The 19593-nt window shown below is 39.1% G+C and overlaps 1 protein-coding gene across 1 annotated transcript in view; it reads left to right on the top strand.

The window, feature by feature from the left end:
• LOC129754204 (neuropeptides capa receptor) overlaps positions 1–19593 on the top strand; it is a 38722-nt gene extending 19129 nt beyond the window's left edge. Inside the window, exons 2-4 of the mRNA XM_055750107.1 lie at positions 8196–8338; positions 18735–18847; positions 19121–19593. Coding sequence (XP_055606082.1) covers positions 8196–8338; positions 18735–18847; positions 19121–19311 — 447 coding nt within the window. The 3' untranslated portion in view covers positions 19312–19593. The remainder of the gene's footprint in view (positions 1–8195; positions 8339–18734; positions 18848–19120) is intronic.

Here is a 19593-nt window from a genome sequence, read left to right as displayed (position 1 = left end):
GCGCGCTGCATGCTCATTGACATACAAACACTAAAAGAACGCCGTGAATATGCAATGGTTTCATTTGTAAACGATATTGTTTCGCAGCGTATTGACTCAAAAGAAATTCTATCAAAATTAAACTTTTATGCACCTTCTCGGCAACTCCGAAATCGAAATTTATTTTTCATTAATCACTATCGCACAAACTACGCGAAAAACGGGCCAATAAATCGCATGATGGCCTCTTACAATCAACACTGCGAAACCATTGACTTTACAATGTCTCGGCAAAAACTCAAACAATATTTTAATCGAAGAAATCTAAACTCTTAAGGAGAAATTGTAAAGCAGACACTGCTTAAACCTATTCTTAAGGAAATGCACATGTATCAAACTAGTCTACATTACGGTTGACGAATAAATAAATAAATAAATAAATAAATAACTCTTATTACAACACAAATACGCATAACCCAAAACTATAGCATTAATCACAAATTACTATCGCGTCATTTAACGTATAGGACAGTTTCAAAACCTAGGCTAGCTAACATAATTTTATCCTAATTAAGGGCCCGTATTTCCTACAATAGTGTACAAACTGACAAACAACATGAACCACATCCAAATCACAGTTGGTACGGCACGGGAATATCACAAGTTTTGCGTAGGGACGACTATCACAGGAACTGGCTACACTACTCTACGGACGCACTTTAACTGCCCGGAGCACCTCCGACTGCCTGCAGCCGAGTCTGTTGGCCACATACTAATTGATTGGCTCCAGATAGGAATTTTCATCATTTTACGATAAGCATTTTGAACTGTTGAACTTTTTTTAAGAGATGGTTTTGTTGATATCATTTTTTAAAATGAATCGAATTAAACGGTTGTTTTGAGTTATTATTCATTCATTCAGCTTAACTCAACTTGTTGCAATTCAGGATAGATTATTAACATAAAGATATGAACAAATGAAAAAAAGTAAATCGTCGACTTGATATGTCACAGGATATTACGGTTATAATATAGGCTTATTTTTTACAAATTCATGTTGGGGAAAGATACTAGGAATATTCATGAAAAATAGGCAATTGGTGGTAGTATTTTTTTTGTCATCGTTACATTTAACAATCTCATGCTCCCTCAGTAACTGAAAGCTTCGAATAAGACCTAATAGAAGTAAGGAATATATTTTTTATGGTTCACCGTTACTTTTGTCAAAAGTGTCTCCCAATTAGTTCTTTTTACCCAGTCCCAATTAAAATTAATTTGCTAGGATGCAGAGGTGACCTCAGTCCTAATGCATAAAATAAATCTTTCATCCCTTTCTTTTTCCAATCTATCCATTGGTTACTAGGACGTGGCCGGCGCCGTTATTGACGTTCAAAGAGGGAGCATCAGTTTTGTGCAGTGTGAATGAGCTGCTAATCCCAAGCACCATTCATTTAGTCTCTGAACGAAATTGATGGCCTCGGTCAATCACGGAGTAGCAACCATTGGCGATGTGGATCTTGTTCTACTGAGCCACACCAGCGATCGTGGAACTCGAAGTGATTGTAATCATAAATTGATTCTGGAGTTAGCAATGCATTTTCTGTAACTATGCATTTCGGATTTTACGTTTTAAGGTGGATGTGAGTAGTTAATCAAGTTTAGCTAAGCTAAATCATGCAAGGAGATTCTAGGCTTATTGTGAACTGATCGAATTACCTTTGCTCGCAACTTCCGGTCATATGTTCCTGGTTTGTTTTGCTCGATCCACCGTAAGGGTCTTCCGGTAACGTTGCAGCACCGAATTTACAGTCGATTTTGGATATTTCAGGAATTTCGCGATCTTTACCCCTGACCACATCGGTTTCTCTACGTGAGTGTGCAGAATTTTCTCTCGCCTTTCGCATTCCATCGTCGATAACTTTTGACTGACTGTTTCAATCTTGATGAAATTTTCACCACTAAGTAAACAAACCATCCGGATCAAAACACTGTCAATAGATTCGCGATGTGACAACTAGGGGCGCTGCAGTAAATGAAAAAACGCGACCAGATTATATGTGAAACAGACTTTAGATACCAACGACGATGGAATCCCATCAGGACCGGGTCCTTTCGATGGGTCGAGCTTACTCAAAGCAATAAACAGCTCCTCAATAGTGAATGCAGGCTATGACAGTCTAATGTTATAGGTAGGCAAAGATTCGAAGTAGGCGTCGTCACAGTTTAAGTTTTGCGAATTATACACACTGTTGAAAAATTCGGCAAACAAATCAGCTCCAATCCAAGAAGTAGAATTCGTTGAATACGATTTCACGCTGATAAATGTTGCTTTCCATTACACCCACCTTTGCAAGGGAATCTGCCCTCTCATTGCCTACTATTGAGCAATGTGAGGGGACAAGACAAAGGTGGTGGAAAAGCAACGTCTAGATAAAGTAGTCAATATATATCGTATCTTTTCGAAGGAGTATGGCGTGAACTTTCCTGGTCTTATAGAGCGGTTCGCTTCGATAGAGCTGAGACTATCAGTTATAATAAAGTAGTGATGAACAGGTCGTGTAGCGACACTATCCAAAGCGCAATCAATAGCAGCTAACTCTGCAATGTACACAGAACATGGTCTCTGGAGACTGTAAGAAGCGCTGGATTTCGTTGAGCGCTCCAAATCCTGTCAATCGCTCCAAATCGGTAAAGTACATTTTATCAGCATCGACGTGTCTATATTTAGCTTCGAAAATCCTTGGAATCAAAAATGGACGATGCGGATCCGGAGTTCCACAAATTTCCTGCTGCATGGACACATCAAACTGGACAGAAGAATTATCGTAGTCTAGGGTGCAAACACGAGTTGGAGAATACGAAGAAGGGTTTACCTGCATTGACATGAGGACATGGTATATAGACATAAATCTAGTTAATTTATAAAGGTCGATTCACGCACTGCCTGACCTCACTGTTTCGACACTCAACGATTCCTGTTTTGATTCCTTATTTTCCAATTCTACACGATGAGGAAACAAGCAAAGATTTGGGTCCTCACTTAATTGTCATTAAGTCTCAGTCTCAGCTTACTTTTGGGATTAAAAAAAGGAAATTGGCTGTTAAGAAATTAGATGTTTTAGTATCAAATAATGAAAAATCAATCATTTTTGGGTAATCCAGCTGAGAACAGAAATATTGGAATTAATGGATTTAATGTTGAAAGTTAACCCTTTAATGCACAGTGTTGTTTTAAAAATCACTAATCAAAATCCAAATATCTAGACATTGCGTCGAAAAATATTCTTGAGATCAATTTAAATTAAGGTTGCCAGAATTTTTTCCACTCCCATCCGGGCCTAGCAATTCCGGGCATTTTTTCAAAAAAACCTGGCAAAATCCGGGCATGGATTTCAATTTTTTAAATCCAAAAACCGGGCAAAAACCGGGCAAAATTTAGGTGTAATTAAACATAAAAGCATAGAAAAGATGCAAAAAATAATGATATTAATATTTTATTAATGTAATTGCAGACTACCAAAAACTTTTTGGGACACTTAAATTTTTAAAGGTTTATAAAAGTAAATAGGCGAAATTATTCGAAACATCCGTTGAAAATTTCCATAGCGTTAATCGATTTTGCTGAAACTTACTCAAAAACTTTGATTTTTTTGGTTTCCTTGTGAAAATTGTGAAAAAATCCGGGCAATATCCGGACTTTTTTCACGATATCCGGGCAACCGGGCCGGACCGGACTTTATCGAAATTTTGCATCAAATATCCGGGCAAACCCGGATAAAACCGGGCAATCTGGCAAGCTTAATTTAAATTAGCCCATGGTAATTTTATCACGATATTCAAATGCATGTGTAAGATATCGAATAAAGTATGAGGAAAAATTGCATAGATCAAATTTATAGTTTTTGGAAAATTGCTATTATTTCTTCAGATTTGCGAATTCTAACAATTTTTTCAATCTCAATCAATCACAAACACCTTCCGGTACCCAATTAACAAGGTTTTGAAGAAATCTGCAAAACTGCATTGAAATTAACTAAGAATTTCAAACATTATTTTTCATCTTTGATGGGCCATAACTTCTATAATACTCAAAATAATGACTACAAACCAGTTGAGTTTTGTTATTCGAATTAAAATTTTCTTCTTTTTTATTATTTCACTAAATCAATAACTGCAATTCTCATTTAAAATAAGTCATGCATCAAAGGGTTAAACTATCCGACATTATTTTAATTCCTCGAAAATATTGCATCGTAAAAAGTTTAGAATAGTTTAGCCTTTCATTCAGTATGTTTACTGGAGAATTTTCCTATATTTGATTACTTCCGGTCAATCGAATCGGTATATTCGAATTCTTTGGAAGCTTCCAAGTAAAAGCGCTGCCCCAGAATATTCACTGTAAAGGGGATTGGTCCAGAAGAAATGTGTTGAAAAAAGGTTTATTGAAACGTTTGAAATTGAAATTTAGTTCACAACATGGTACTTGGTTTTTTACTATCCTTAAAATGAGTTTAGAGTTAAATTTCTTGACCGTGCAGCTACATGAAAAATTTTGCCGCACCCAATCGACGATGGGCGCGCTCGCAATCCCGGTATACGATTTCTCATGGGTTTAACAGAGAAAGCAATAGCCTTCACTCCAATTTCACTCCGATTAGCTGTCATTCTTATGGAAATCTGTGTAAGAGTAAAGAGCAAGCTTTAGCCCAATTCTCGTTCGTTTAATTTGTAAACAGGACGTGTGAACTGTCACCACAAAAGGAAATTACAGTTGCGTTCAAAAAAGAATGAAATTGCGCGAATATTGACAAGCTGTCATTTCTCTCTCGGTTGATATTTTTTTATGAAATTTTCACACAACCTAGTTCAACTATCCAACTGACGCTCTACAAAATTTGAAGCCTCTACAATGATCGGAAACAAAGATACAGCTATTCCCGTAAAAAAGGGAAATTCGGAATTTCTTCTCTAAATATGCTGTATCTTTGACAATTTTCACTGAAAAATCTTGAAATTCGGTGTAAAGATGTAAAAATGTTTGATGTTTGGCCAGGTACTAGCCAAGTTTCGTCAAAATCGATTAACGCGATCAAAAATGGTGCCGGGTAGTTAATGAGGTGCATTATCGTCCAGCAGACGATTCCATTCTTTTTCGGACGGATGTTTGTATGGAAACCATCGTAATCCATGTTTAGTAGGCAAAGCTGCTATGATTATTAGCGTTCTTATTTTGGATTTTTTCTGCATGCATAACTTTTTTGTCTAATAAGATACAAAGTTACGGTTCTCGACAAAGTTGTTCAGTGGAAAATTTCCTTGAGAGAATTTTTAAATTGGCACAAAAGCTATTTGCAGACTTGGTTCCACAGAAGAAACAATAATGATGTTGATTTTTCAGTACAAAATATTCAATTTTCCCATACAAATCTAAAAGTTTAAGTTAACTCATGTACCGAAACGAAGCTTTTTAGACCCCAGGGTTTAAGATATTCAAAATTGACCCCAGATCGAATTAGTTTAGTGAGCATTTAGTCGTTTTCGAATCGTTGCATTGGATCCAAAACATTGCTTTTGGAGCCTAATTAGCCTACACTAGAGCGTTAAACATCCAATGTTTTAAACCTTTGCAACGCGTTTCTTCGAGAAGCGTTTGTTAAAAACCGAAATTTTCCTAGTTTTAGCATTTAAAAACAAGTTTTTTTTTTCCTTACCAGGTGCATATTCCCTAGAAATTCCCTATATCACATGAAGCAGCTCCAGCGCACATGCTTTAAAAATATAATTGAACATCTGCTTCAACATCGTAATTCATTTAGAAACTCGACTTTCAGTTCTCTTCCTGGCCAGACAGTTTTCAGTCTTCCGGTTCTCTCAGAACGAAAATAATTTATGGGCTGCCGGGAATGTAACATTTCTAAGCGTAACTTGAGAGTCACCTAATAATATCATTTCAGCAGACAGGGATACAGAAAAAACCACTTCTGACATAAACGGGGAAAACAAAGTGAACCTTATGCATTCTACAAATCACTCTAGTTTGTGAGAGTAATGTGATCATATTAATCAAATTGCTTGAAGTGAAGGAAGGCAATCAAATCAGTTTCTGGGCACTTAAGCTTCTATGCAGGAAGTTTCAGCACTGATTAGATTTAAAATGGAATTATGGATTGGTAAGAATCTGTTTATTTCCGGATAATAACTTTTCAAGGCAAAAGAAAATTAGAAAAAGTGTATTGTCAATTGCATGAATTTTTAGACTATTGAGAGAATCTGACTTGACAGATAACAATTCCGCACTCACTAACACCATCACATTCTTTATATAAACTATCATGTACTAAAAGTTGAAAAGGGACTGTAAGAAAAAAGGACCAACATCAGAGTTCAGTTACTTCAAATTATTTCTACCAAAAAATCAACTTTCATACGCACCGTTGCCGTCTTTAACAAACTGCGCAGATTGCACCTATTTAGACTCCCGTGCAAATAATTTGCGCGCAGTAAAATCTGCTCACAGACGTAAACATAGACAATGACACATATCGATATTCTCTACATCTTTGGATAAAATTGAATTAAAAACAATTGCGACTGGTGAGTCAGTAAAAATTGTCAGTGAATCCAGAATTTTTGGCCAATTTTTCAGTGATTCGGAAAACGCCCGAATAATGCATAATTTATTTGTTCCACTTACATTCTTGTACCCGAATGTACAGGATGCATTCTGTTTTCTGTTCGTTTCTTTTCATTTGTTGATCGGTCAATTTTCGTTATTAAACTCCTTGGTTCGCATTTCATAATAATTTTCGCCAAAACAATAACGATTATGCCGTTTGGAAATGTCATTCGAAAATCAGAAACGAGCAACGGCTGATTTGAAAAACTGACACGGGTTGTCTATGTGTGCGTCAGTGCGAAAATATTTCTGCGTGGAAATTATTTGCACAGGAGTCTAAATAGGTGCAATTTCCGCAATAACAAAATCAGAAAAGAACTAAATGAAGATGAAATGAAATGAAAAAGAAATACGAGAAGGAGAGGAAAAAACGATCAATTGAAGAATAAAGTCAAAAGAAGTGAGCAGAGAATTTAATTCGTTCGCAGCCATCCAATCTTGAGATTAAATTAATTCCGCGCTTTGTTCACTACCATCCAGATCCGAAAGGTAAATAGTAAAGAAAATTCAACTAAGATGAAGCTCCCGCTGAACCATTTTTCTCTCTTCTTTTGTATATTCGATCGGGTTCATCAAATTACGGAAATATCCTGGTGGAAAACGGAAAGTGGCATTGCGCGAGGAACCATAAATGAATTTATCGCCCGCAGTTCAAATGTTAGGGAATTGTGAGCATTCTGAAAATGGGTTGACATCAATTTAATCGCCTCGCCACTACTGCGCTGGAAAATAGAAATCCTAAGTATTTTCCCGGCCAGGCCTTTTTGTGCCAACCTTTTTTTTCAGTTGGCCGCAGTAGAAACGGGCTTGGAAAATTAATGCCATCTCATTAATTATCATGACCAATCCGCACTTTGTTTTTGCGTTGCATGTTTACCATCACACTTGAAATTCCAGGGTAAAACTTCTCACAACAAGAATATAATCACGTAGAAGAAAAAAAGGTCTAAACCATATTTTTCATATTTCATTCCAACGGAAATATTAACCCTTTTTTTTTTGGTTTTCATGTTTGAGCAAATATGTTCCAAACATAAATAAAAGTTGACGCCTTTGTTTAGGCAACGTTTTGACATTGAGGAATTCGGTAATTCATTTTAAACAAATCCGCTTTCATCCCAAAACTAATAGCTGAAGACTAAAAAAGCTTAAACGTGATTTGATTTTCAGAAGTTCACCGTAAGCGGAACACAATAGTGCTGATCTAAGTGTGTTTGTTGGATCACAACACTATAATATGGGGGCTTATTTTTTCCAGCTTAGCGGCTTCCACTAATGCAGCCTTTCTTCATTTAGTAGCAACTAAGTAGGTAGCTCCCGGTGTGCTCAAATACACCTGCTGGTTTATGATTTATAATCCAGATTGCGTAACGTTTCCGCAGCGTTTCAAACCCAACGCATAGAATCTGTTTGCTACTGTTTTAAAAAATGGCACTGTGTACCCGGACTTTGTTCCCTTTTAATATCGTCACCCATCATTTTCATAATAAGCTCATAAATCTTATTTTTCCTTTGCTTTTTCTCATCATATCTCCCCCAGGACCAGATGACAATGTTCAATTATCTGGACACAATTCTGGTGTTCGTGGTGCCATTCACGATGATCGTGGTGCTGAATACGTTCACGGCCCTCACGGTGTGGAAATTTGCCGGCGTCCGGAGAACCATGACGATGCCTCGCAGGTGAGTTCGAGTGCCAGATTCTAAAAAAAACGCATTTGGCAGGTGGCAGGCTTCATTTTGCTCATCTTGACCAAAAAGAGACAGTGAACTTTTTCGCTCCGAATAATTGTGAGTCCATTTCTAATGAGCATTTCATCATCAGCTGCTGAGTGAGCGGTGAGAAAAATTTTCTCTAACGAATGATCACTCTTCTACTGTCAGAGCACTGTTGGTGTGTGACTCTGAAAACACCTCATCAGCGTACCGTGTGATCAGTGAAATAAATTGCTCAGTGAAGGCAAGGGCATAGTTTCGCTATTCTCATCGCCCCAAAGAGAAAAAGAAATGCAAATCGCATATGATATTTGGCCGTTTAACCATATCACGTGGACAGCTTTAAAATGTGATTCAACCGTCCTCTTTCTACCTGGAATTATGAAACATTGGCCCCAGCATTTGTCAACCTGCTTTAATGCTGGAGACGTTCAATAATTCTGGCATGCAGAGGTAAAAAAGTTTGAAACATTTGGAAATTTCAAACATTTTGAGGGCCTTGGAGTTTGAAAAAAAAATTGATTCCGACATTGAGAGCTCTGACAATCATAAATTAAAGAATTTGACAGGCCGAAAGTAAAATTCAGCTAGTGCTTAAAAAAACCACAACCGAAGCATCACAACTCTGTTCGGTCGTGGATTTCTCAGCCAGCAATTGAGAAGCTGATGAACATTTCTCCGTGCGAGAATGAAATTAGGTGACTGCGTTTTTTAAATGCTCTGCATCAAAACGTGGGCTGCTTGATCGCTTTAAGTGTGAGAAAGCATATTTCTCCCAGGCGTTTGACAAGCAGATGAGAAAAAGTGAGCAAAAATCAAGAGAATCGAAGAAGCCTGGCAGGTGGAGATTTAGCATGCAGTTTATCCGTATGGTATTAGATTAGAGGCAGAATTTTCAAGGCAAACAAAATGATGAAATACAGAAATACAGAATTTTTGCGTCATATTATAATCAACATACATATGTACCTAATGTTTATGTTATCATCGATGAAGAGCAAGAGTATCTAGCACTATCCATATCTGTATGGGATTTATATGGGATCTTTTTCAAATTTTTTTTTACGCGACACCCCTATTTTGTAAACTAAATTTAGCGCATTTTTTATTTTACGGTTATCTCTCCAGGAATGAAAAGAAAGTTGAAAATTCTTAAAAATTTGTTTGGTTTGTTTATTAAAATGTTTCAATATGTTTTTAAACCCTTTTTTCAACACATTTTTTCTGGACCAACCAACTTTGCATTGAATATTCTGGGGCGCGCTTCTACATGAAATAAAAAATCCCATCGAATGTCCGTGCCGAATCGATTGTCCGAAAGTTTCTTGTGTTATTTTGACCGAAAACTACAGACAAGTTAGACATTGTATTGTTGCGCTGGGAAGTTAATGTCTTAAATCGAACCCTCGCCACAGGCGTTCACATCTCATGCCAATGGCGTTGAAACATTGAGAACTTATGATTGGAGTAAGGGCTTAATTTTGGGTGTATGTGATGAATTGGAATTGATGCAAAATTGGATCGTTTAAAAATTATGTCACGCAAATTTTAGGTGTCCAAGCATTTCTGGCACGTTTAAATTTATAACAAAAATTTTGTGTAAATTCAAGACTACATTAAACGAATACAAACGCATACAGGATCTTAAAGAACCTTGATGTTTCCTCGAAGAGATTCCTTTATACTTAACTCTAAGTGTACATCTTTCAGGAATATGATGGCTAGCATCTTACGAATGCTAAAATCACCAACAATTGTTCTTGTTCGCCCTTTTGTTTCACAACTCGCCGCAGTCGGTCGGGAAACGCATCGTATGAGGCCCGCAGGTTTTCTTGTGGTATTTTATCATAGGCTGCCACGAGATGTCGCTTTAGGACCTCCACACCTTCATGTTTCTTAGAGCAGACTTCGGCCTCCAAACAGCGAAGTCCATAGGGTTCAGGTCTGGCGAACTCGCCGGCCCCTCGGAGCTCGAAATGAACCTTGGAAAATGTTGAGCAATCCAAAGGTGGGGTTTCTTCGCTTTGTGAGTCGGCGCCGAGTCCTGTTGGAAAACCCAATCCCTTGCGTTCTGCATCCTGCGTCTTGCCCTATGGCAGTCGGCACGCAGACCCGCAATTTCCTCCGTCCACCAATAGACGGGTGGCCTAGTGTTTTTATGCTTGGCCCTTCTCGTCATCGCAGCATCGCAAGCGCGAGCTAGAACCCTTGTCAGTTCTTCCGCGGACAGGTTGTCCAGGTTCCTCTCCCAGTGCAACGCTTCGACAAAGACGTTCTGGTCGAACTGCGTTGTCTTCCAGAGGCGTTCTCCTGTACGAGACTCGCGTCTACCTGTCCGCGTACTTGAGCCTAGCCGATAGCGAATCGCGAAGTGATCGCTATTCGTGTAGGCCTCGCTCACCATCCAATCGCATACCAACCCCGGGCTACCGAAGGTGACATCTATGGTTGACTCGCTCCCGTTCCAGCCCTGGTAGGTACTGGTGTTCCCTACGTTGGCCAGATCCACATTAAGCCTCGCCAGGGCTTCTAGAAGTATTTGACCTCTGGGGTTTGTGAGGCGGCTACCCCATTCCTCGGCCCACGCGTTAAAGTCGCCAGCAATAACTATGGGGCTTTTCCCCGTTAGCACATCTACCATCTTGTCAACCATAGTGCCGAACCTCTCCAAGGACCATCTTGGGGGAGCATAGCAGCTACAGAAGTAGGTCCCGTTCACTTTGGCCACCACCATGCCTTCGTTTTCCGTCGCCACCACTTCTTGTATGGGGAAACTACCTGTAACTCATATCGCGGCCAGTTTGGCATCATCGGTCGCCCAATTAATGCCATTCGCAGCTCTGCGATATGGGTCTGCCACTAACGCGATGTCCAACTTTTCCTCAACTGTCATCTGCCGCAACAGCTGGTGTGCTGTGTAGCAGTGGTTGAGGTTAAGTTGGACGACCTCTATGCTCCTGGCGCCCGGGGTGGTACCGCCTGCGCCTTTGTGTAGGCGGGGCACCTAGGGTTGCCAGCAGCGTGGTCTCCAGCGCAGACAGGGCATTTAGCAGGCTTCTTGCAGTTAGCCGACTTGTGGCCGGTTTCGCTGCAGCGCCAGCATATGCCGCTTCTGTCTGGCCCAGTGCAGTCCAACGACTTGTGACCGTTCAACAGGCACTTGAAGCACCGGTCCGGTTGCTGGGGGATGGACATCTGACAGATAGACCATCCCACCTTTAGCCGCCCACACCTAAGTGCGGCGTTTGCTGCTGCAACCGGAAGTTTGACCAGCCCAATCTGCATGTCAGATCTGGGGGGGGCCATTCCGCAGACGAACCGACATCTGGTCTGAGCGGATTTTGCACTGCTCGACCAGTGCCACCCGCAGTTCGTCTTCCGCCGTAACTTCATCCAGGTTTTTAACCCGGATGGTCACTTCCTTACAGAGGGCACGCACCTCAGCCTTGTCGCCAAGGGCTTCGGCGGCCTTAGCCGTAAGGGTCCCGCTGGAGTTTCCAGCACCACGCTTTAGTTCGAGGATCATCTCGCCGGTGCGTGTCCGACGGATCCTCCGAACCTTTTCGCCTAGATCGGCGAGGTCTTCGTTCGTACGCATCTGTCGCAAGACATCTGCGTACGTGCCCTCAGGTGCTTTGACGACAATCGCCTCGCCCCTCTCCCTGACGCGACGTTTGCGTCGTTGGAGTCGGGGTTTGGCTTTTCCCGTCTCCGTACCTTTGAGCTTCCCTTTTGCGCGATACCGTTTGCCATCCGGTATTCACGCTCGTCGGCTAATCTGCCTTTTCAGCAGGGCCTTTCGCCCGCTTGGAAGCGCTGGCCGCAGGATCCTGCCGGACAGACGGATCCTCCGCTCTTTTCTTACGGTCACCGGGTCTGAGTTCCCCGGGAGACCCTCTATTACGTTTTCTGTTGCCAGCAAACGCAAGGCTGCCCTCTGTTTGGGCAAAGGCATTGACCTTCTTCGGGCGGATGGTGTCCGCCCTCAGAGGGGTCTCTGCCGGCCCTCGCTCCTTTGTTCTGGCCTCGGGCTCCGCAAGACGTTCCACCACAGCTTTGTTGGCTGCGATGAAAAGCTGCATCACCCTGGCTAGCTTCTCGCGTATTTCCTTGTGGACATGGGTGGCAAAACTCCTCAGATCGGGTTGTCCAGAGAAAGAGAGTGTAATTTTTTTCGTCTGCTCCCCCAATCGGTGCGGGGAGAGATAAATCGCACTGAAATGAAGAGTGAGATTGTCAACACATAAGAGTGAGCGAGAGCATTCATATCCGCTGATGAAGAGAATTTCCTTCTCCGGAAAAATCTGTTGCGCAATGTGCTGAGGAGAATTCGAGAGCTAACTCAGTTTATTCTTAGTACGTTCACGAGAAAAGATGCTACTTTCCGAATCAAAGCTCCCAGCGGTGTCTTGATTTTCTAGAAGCCGTCCTGATCTTAATTGCAATTGATTTTGCAATAAAAACAGTATAACCTCTCAAACCAGTGGTAATCTTCGGTTCAGATGATATTTGAACGGTGTTTTTCGGTATAAACTAAAAGCCACCTAACTTCATATCTCTTCTGCTGCATAAATTAAGGCGTATACTGCACCGCTATTTCGCCTTAATTTATGCAATCTAAGAAGAGCTGCATTGCATTTCCACCAATCTACTGGGGTCCTGAAAAATCCTGGTTTTTGTTCTTCGCGGTGTCCTGATTTTTTGATGAAACCACCTGTCACCTCTTCTTCGAACGCTACCTTTTGTAAAAAAAAAGACTTCAAAACAGCTAACAGCAGTGAGCATAGTAGCGGAGTAGAAATTGTTTATATTTTTTCTACGTTGTGTGGTGGGAGTCTAAATAATTTTTTCCTTCTTTACTCTGAGGTGTATGACTGAAACACAGGGCGCTCTTTGTTTAGAATTCTCTTTCTCCCACTCGGATGCAAATGCTCTCACACTTGCCGTCCGAGTCACTTACAGCTCGTGTAAACTCGGGTAACAAGTGGAGCACGATCAGCGAAAGAGGATTACACTCGGAAGCCGAACTGAAAACAGAGTTGGTTTCTCCCGGCTCTTTGTTGTTTGAGAAGAGCCGACCAACCCTGCTTGTGGATGTTGGACTTCCCCTTCACACATTCCACAAGGTCAGCGATGCCAGCCATGGCCGTGACCAACTCTACTGGAGCTCCCGGATCTTGGAGTTCCGGGGAGCTCAGTAGGTCCTCCAGCGCTTCCTGTACTTGTTCGTACGGGTCCGCCCGATCATCGCACGGTGTTTCCACCGACGTTGCCGTCGGGTCCACCGGGTTGGCAGATTGCCTAACCGGCGAACGCCTAAGGCTACTCTCGCCGAACGGATTTGGGCTCTCGCCTTTGTCCGTTCCGTCCCTTTTCTCTTTGTTTAAATTTCTTTTCATTTTGAGTCCCACGAATAGCAAGGTAACAAACGGTCCACTGCGCCAGTGACCTGCTTAGCGCAGCAAGGACTGGGATACTGTGGGGTGTGTCCCGGTGCCCCACAGGCAACCGTTAGAGACTGGCGTGACTTAACGACCCGCCAGCCTTCCAGGTACATCGGCACGGTTTAGCATCACACCTTCACCAATAGTTTCCGATAGTAATTCCATTGCCGTAATCAAAATTCGTTAGCGAGGGTCTTCATAAGGGGGGGGGGGGGGATGTAGTTCTCTCGGCCGTACATCTGCATAAAGCAGACACGTTTCCACTCTGCACCACGGGGAGGTGGAACTACTTCGCAGAGCCTGAGGCATTATCTGAAGCTAAGTTGCAACATCCCTCGTGTGGCATTATTTTTCTTGGCGATCTCAACCAACCGCAATTTTTGCGGTCATCGTGACAATTATAAGTATGGCTGGCGCTTCATTGTTGGATGAAACTGTATTGAACGGAATGCATAAAAAAACGGTATAAAGAACCTCCAAAACCGAACGCTTGATCTGGTTTTTAAGGATGACTCAATTTTGATTAGCACCATTATCGAAGCCAGTGATGCCGTCGTACAAGTAGACGTTTACCATCCTCCACTTGAGGTCGATATTTGATTCCCGATGTCGATCGACCTTGTTGAAGTTTTTGACCCATCTGCTCGAGACTTCCGCCGTGCTGACTTCGATTTGATGTACCAAATTCTATCCGAAATCGACTGGACGATTCTTCAAAGATGTACCAGTGTCGATGATACTGTGAGCACATTCTGCGCAGTTATGAACGATGTTTTCGACAAATCCGTGCCCATGACTCGCCCTCCTCTCCGACCTCTTTGGACTAATGCTCGTCTGAAACGGTTGAAACAGCTTCGTTCAAAATTGCTACGACTATTTAGTAACTCCAGGTGCCCATTCATTAACATGAAACTTAACAACGCTACCAGACAAAACCGCGTCTAGAATCGACTATGCTATCACCGCTAAGTGGATCGCACTTTGTCGCAATCCAAAAAAGTTTTGGAAATTTGTAAACAACAAACGGAATGAATCTGGTCTTCCCAAGGTTTTTAGATACACGAGGTTCTCCGACTTGCACAGTAAGTAGGCGAGGAGTGAGCGGGGCTCTCAATGAGTTTGTTTATTTTTTGCTCAGCATTCTATGGTTTGTTGGTAAACAAACTTCATGAGCTTCGCATAGTTGCATAGCCTAAATAGCCAAAATGGCTGAATCGGGAATTCGATATTCGGTAACACCTCCTGTATATATACACAGCTTGAGTCTTCCTGCGGTGCTGCATCTTGATGACAGAACTGCCAAATCACCTACCTGCTGAAAAATGTAGACTTTTTGCTAAGCATTTCTCCAGTGTATTTTCAACTCAATCGCCAACTGGAATTTTTGAAGCAATTCAACTAAAATTCGTGTGTTATGCTCTGTGTGATCTACCGTGGGAGAACCCTCTAAACCCTGCCGCCTTACGTACAACGTTGTGGCCTACTTGGTCTTCAACCGCTGTCAGATCGTCATTTCAGCATTTCTGGATATTCACTGAATAAGTTCTGTTCCTAGAGAAGGTTCTTCGGAATGAAATCGAATGTTCTTGGATACTTACTGTGCTCCAGAAAAGGTACTGCGCAATCGTGAGTGGTTTTCTTTTGAATCAAGAACTACGCGCTATGGTAGTGACGACCCCTTGCGGTCTGCAAAAAAATAACCTTTTTGCGATATTATTCCTTCTTTGATTTTAATGTTTCAACTACAACCTTTAAACGACTGATTGAATCCAGCTTTCGTGATCAATTAAGGAACAATTAGCTTGAAAAGTTCTGAATGTGCAATATATGTTTACCACAGCATTAAGTTAATCATTAAGACATTATTGTCAGATGGTTTAATCTTCATAAAAAAAAACAGAAAAGGAAGCCACGGGCTGCAGTGAAACACAAGTTAAACAATTAGAAACAACATAAAATATCACAAAACTAGATGTACCAGAACATTACAGGATAGAATCAGATCAAATAAGAAAATGCAAAATAGAACTAGAAAAAAAAACAAGATTAAACCATATTAATCAAGATAAAACAAATTGAAACGAGTTAAAACTAGATCATTTAATATACATACCCCGTTCGATTTTGGCAACATACCCGAACATTTTGTGTTGCCAAAATCGAAAAGGTTTTTTTTTTCTTAGTTTTGTTTCTTTTATTTTCACAAAATAAATATTTTTGTCATCATTAACGTTATTTTTCGTCAATTTCCGAATTTTTTAGTCGTTTTTTTATTATTTTTTCTCATGTTTTTGATGCATTTTGCACTTTTCTTGTTTTGTTTATAATCTTGGTTGTTTATGTTTTGCTGTTTTTTTCATTCATCATAATTTTTTAGTTGTTTTTTTTGTCATTTTTAGTCTTTTGTTTGTACAGACCCCGTTCGTTTTTGGCAACTTTCGATTTTGGCAACACTCGATTTTGGCAACATCCGATTTTGGCACATGTGCCAAAATCGAACGGTTTTTAGAAACAACATCACCTTTATGTTTTTGCTATAAACAGGACCATTGTAATTTAGACAAACACCGAAAATACGTTTTTACGTTCTGGAATGGTGACAAAATACAACAAAAAAAAAAGTTTTTTTTTAAATTATAAAGTACTAAAAATGACAAAAAGATGAAAAATTAAAAAAAATTAAAAAACAAATACAAACAAAAGACTCAAAATGACAGAAAACAACTGAAAATTGCTGAAGAACGACAAAAAAAGCTTATAAGACAAAAAACAAAGAGGTTATAAATAAAACAAGAATAGTGCTAAATGCATCAAGAACATGAGACAAAATAATACAAAATTACCAAAAATGGTTGAAAATTTATTATAAATAACGTTTACGATAATAAAAATGGTTAGTTTGTAAAAATAAGAGGAAAAATTTAGGAAAAAAAAACCGTTCGATTTTGGCAACACAAAATTTTCGGGCATGTTGCCAAAAACGAACGGGGTCTGTATTTGTTTTTTTTAATTTTTCATCTTTTTGTCATTTTTGAGTACTTTACTATTTTTTTTAATTTTTTTTGTTTTTTTTTGTATTTTATCACCATTTAAAACATAAAAACGTATTAATGGTGTTTATTAAAATTATATTAATCCTGTTATAGAGAGAATTAAAAGGTAATGTCGCTTCTAAAAACCGTTCGATTTTGGCACATGTGCCGGTCTGTACAATTAAATAAAAAAAATGGCATTCAAGAATAAAACAAGGTAAAACTAGTTTATTCTTAACAGAACCAGAAATAATAATATGAAGGAAGATTAAACAATTTAAAATACGATAATAAATGATAAAACGCAACAAAACAAGATAACACTGCATTAAACGGGATAAACTAAGATAAAATATGGTAGGATAAAGTTAAATAAGTTAAATGATAAAAATTAGAAAACAAGGTTAAGAAAGGTTCAACATGATTACCTATACCAAACATGATAAAACAAGATTAAATACGAAAAAACTAGTAAAATATAAGACAAAACTAGACAGAATTCAAACAAGACTAAAAATAAAATAGCAAAGTAATACAAGATAAAGTAAGATATAAAAAAAAAAACAAAATTACATCAAACAAGAATAAAGAAAACGAATTTCAATGCAGCAAAACAAAAATGAAATGAATATTCCACTTAGAAAACGTAATTGAAAAAAGAGCATGTAGAAGAGAACGGAAGCCTTCATCTTTTGATTGACTTCAACTCCATTTCTTTGAATGCTTTTTAACAAATTTTATTTTTTGTTGTTTTTTTCATGTGTCTTCTTGTTTGTTTAGTTTGATCTCTTTTTCTTGTTTTGTTTTATCATATTTTCTCTTGTTTTAACTTGTTTTGCCTTTGTTTACCTTGTTTGAGCTTGTTTCATCTGGCTGTTACATGTTTAATCTATTATTGTTTTGTTTCATCTTGATTTATGTTGTTTTATTATGTTTCGTCTTGTTCTTCTACTTTGCCTTAATTTATCTTACTTTTCAAGAATAATTTAGTCAAGGATCGATTGAAAGACGATAAAGTTTAATATCTGGAGTTTGATTTATTTCAGATTGCTCTGAAAACCATCACAATACCTATTACAATTTTCTTTGTTTTTCAACATTGCGCATCTTAATTGTTCATTGTTGATTGATAAGCCTAATCAAGGGGTCGCTTTTTAGTTGAATGAAAATATTTTTATAACTCGTTTTTGTAGAAACCAGTAAAATTCTTAGCAGATACTGTCTCATTGGTTCAGCCGAGTTGGCGCGAATTCCTTCTAAAGGCAGGGCCAGAATGTAGCATTGAATTCTAGCTAGATACCTGAATTGATGTATGGAATTATTCATACTTTACCAAGCTCTCTTAACATATTCATGAATGTTATTTTCCACGATAAGGCCGAACCAACTCCCTTTTATGATTGGAATTTTGCGTTCGACATTGATATTTATATTGTTTTTTTCTTCCTATAACTTATTGCTGATATGGTACATTCTTTCACCCTGCCAAATAAGTTGAAGCAAAAAATAGAAAAGTCAAAATGGAAAAGTTAAACAAGTATTTGAAGCAATCTTTGAAGTATTTTTTTCTCTAAGAACAATTTTGTTCATATTGCTGAAGTTCTGAAGCTCAAAAAAGTTAATATAAATCAAACTTAAATTTTGTTAAATAAATATATCTCCAGAAAAAATAAGATTAAAAAATATATAATAGAACACATGTAATTAAAATTAAATCACTCGACACAAGGATTTAACTTAACCTCGCTCAAAATGAATTGCCATCAACAAACACCCAGAAACCCCCGAAGCCCTCCATCCATCTTCAATTTGGCTTCATCATCCGGATGAAGCTGAGCGCGAGAAAATGCACAACAACACTTCTCTAAATTCCATTTACTTTTGCAGCTTCGGTGGCAATCTACGGGAATCTCGAAGACAGCACCATCAACTGCAGACATCCAACTCAAACCACCTGATCCTGAATGGAGGACTTCCCATCCCGCAGATTCAGTCCTACAGTAAGTGCGCCTTAATTTGTTTTGCCTTACTTACGTATTTCTTTTGGCCTTTCATCGACTTGATCTCCAAAATCCGTCATGAATAATTATTGTTTAGGAAAAAGTTTCTCTTTTTTCTTTGGACCAAACTTTCCCGAGGGTGTTTTTTTTTCTGTTGAACTTTTTCTGCTCCTCGCTGTGTCCGAAATCGCTTCCTCTCTCATTAGTTTCCAGATAATCCTGACATTAATCAAACCATGGGTGCTTTCTTTTCCTTCTCTTTTTTTTTGGCAGGTAGAGGCCGCGTCGTAAATTCACAGATCAAAGTGACGAAAATGTTACTTATAGTTTCGACCGTGTTTGTGTGTCTCAATTTGCCAAGCTACGCAGTGCGGGTGAAAATCTTTCTTGGGGTGAGTATTATTTTTGTCTTTCAACATTCGTGGAAAATCTTTCGGCAATTCATTATTCTAAAGAAGACATGAAAACTAAAACAGGTTTAGGTATTGAGAGAAAAAAAAATTGATTTTGAAAAGATGTCAGAAAGAACTAAATGAAAAAAAAAAGAAAATAAACGAAGAAATAAAGTGATAGAATTTATGTACGAGATTGAAAAATAGTGGCTACATGAGAGGAAGAGCAAGGTGATGAGAGATAAAAGAGAAGAGTTAGCTTGAAAAATGGAATGGAAACATAAGAGCAAAGTGTAAAAAGAATAGCTAGGAAAAAAGGAAAAAGCTAGAAAAATAAAGGATAGAATAAAAAAA

The sequence above is a fragment of the Uranotaenia lowii genome, chromosome 3, assembly GCF_029784155.1.
Source record: "Uranotaenia lowii strain MFRU-FL chromosome 3, ASM2978415v1, whole genome shotgun sequence".
Lineage (NCBI taxonomy): Eukaryota > Metazoa > Arthropoda > Insecta > Diptera > Culicidae > Uranotaenia > Uranotaenia lowii.
Note: the sequence above shows the minus strand (reverse complement) of the source record. Positions and strands in the feature narration are given on the sequence as shown.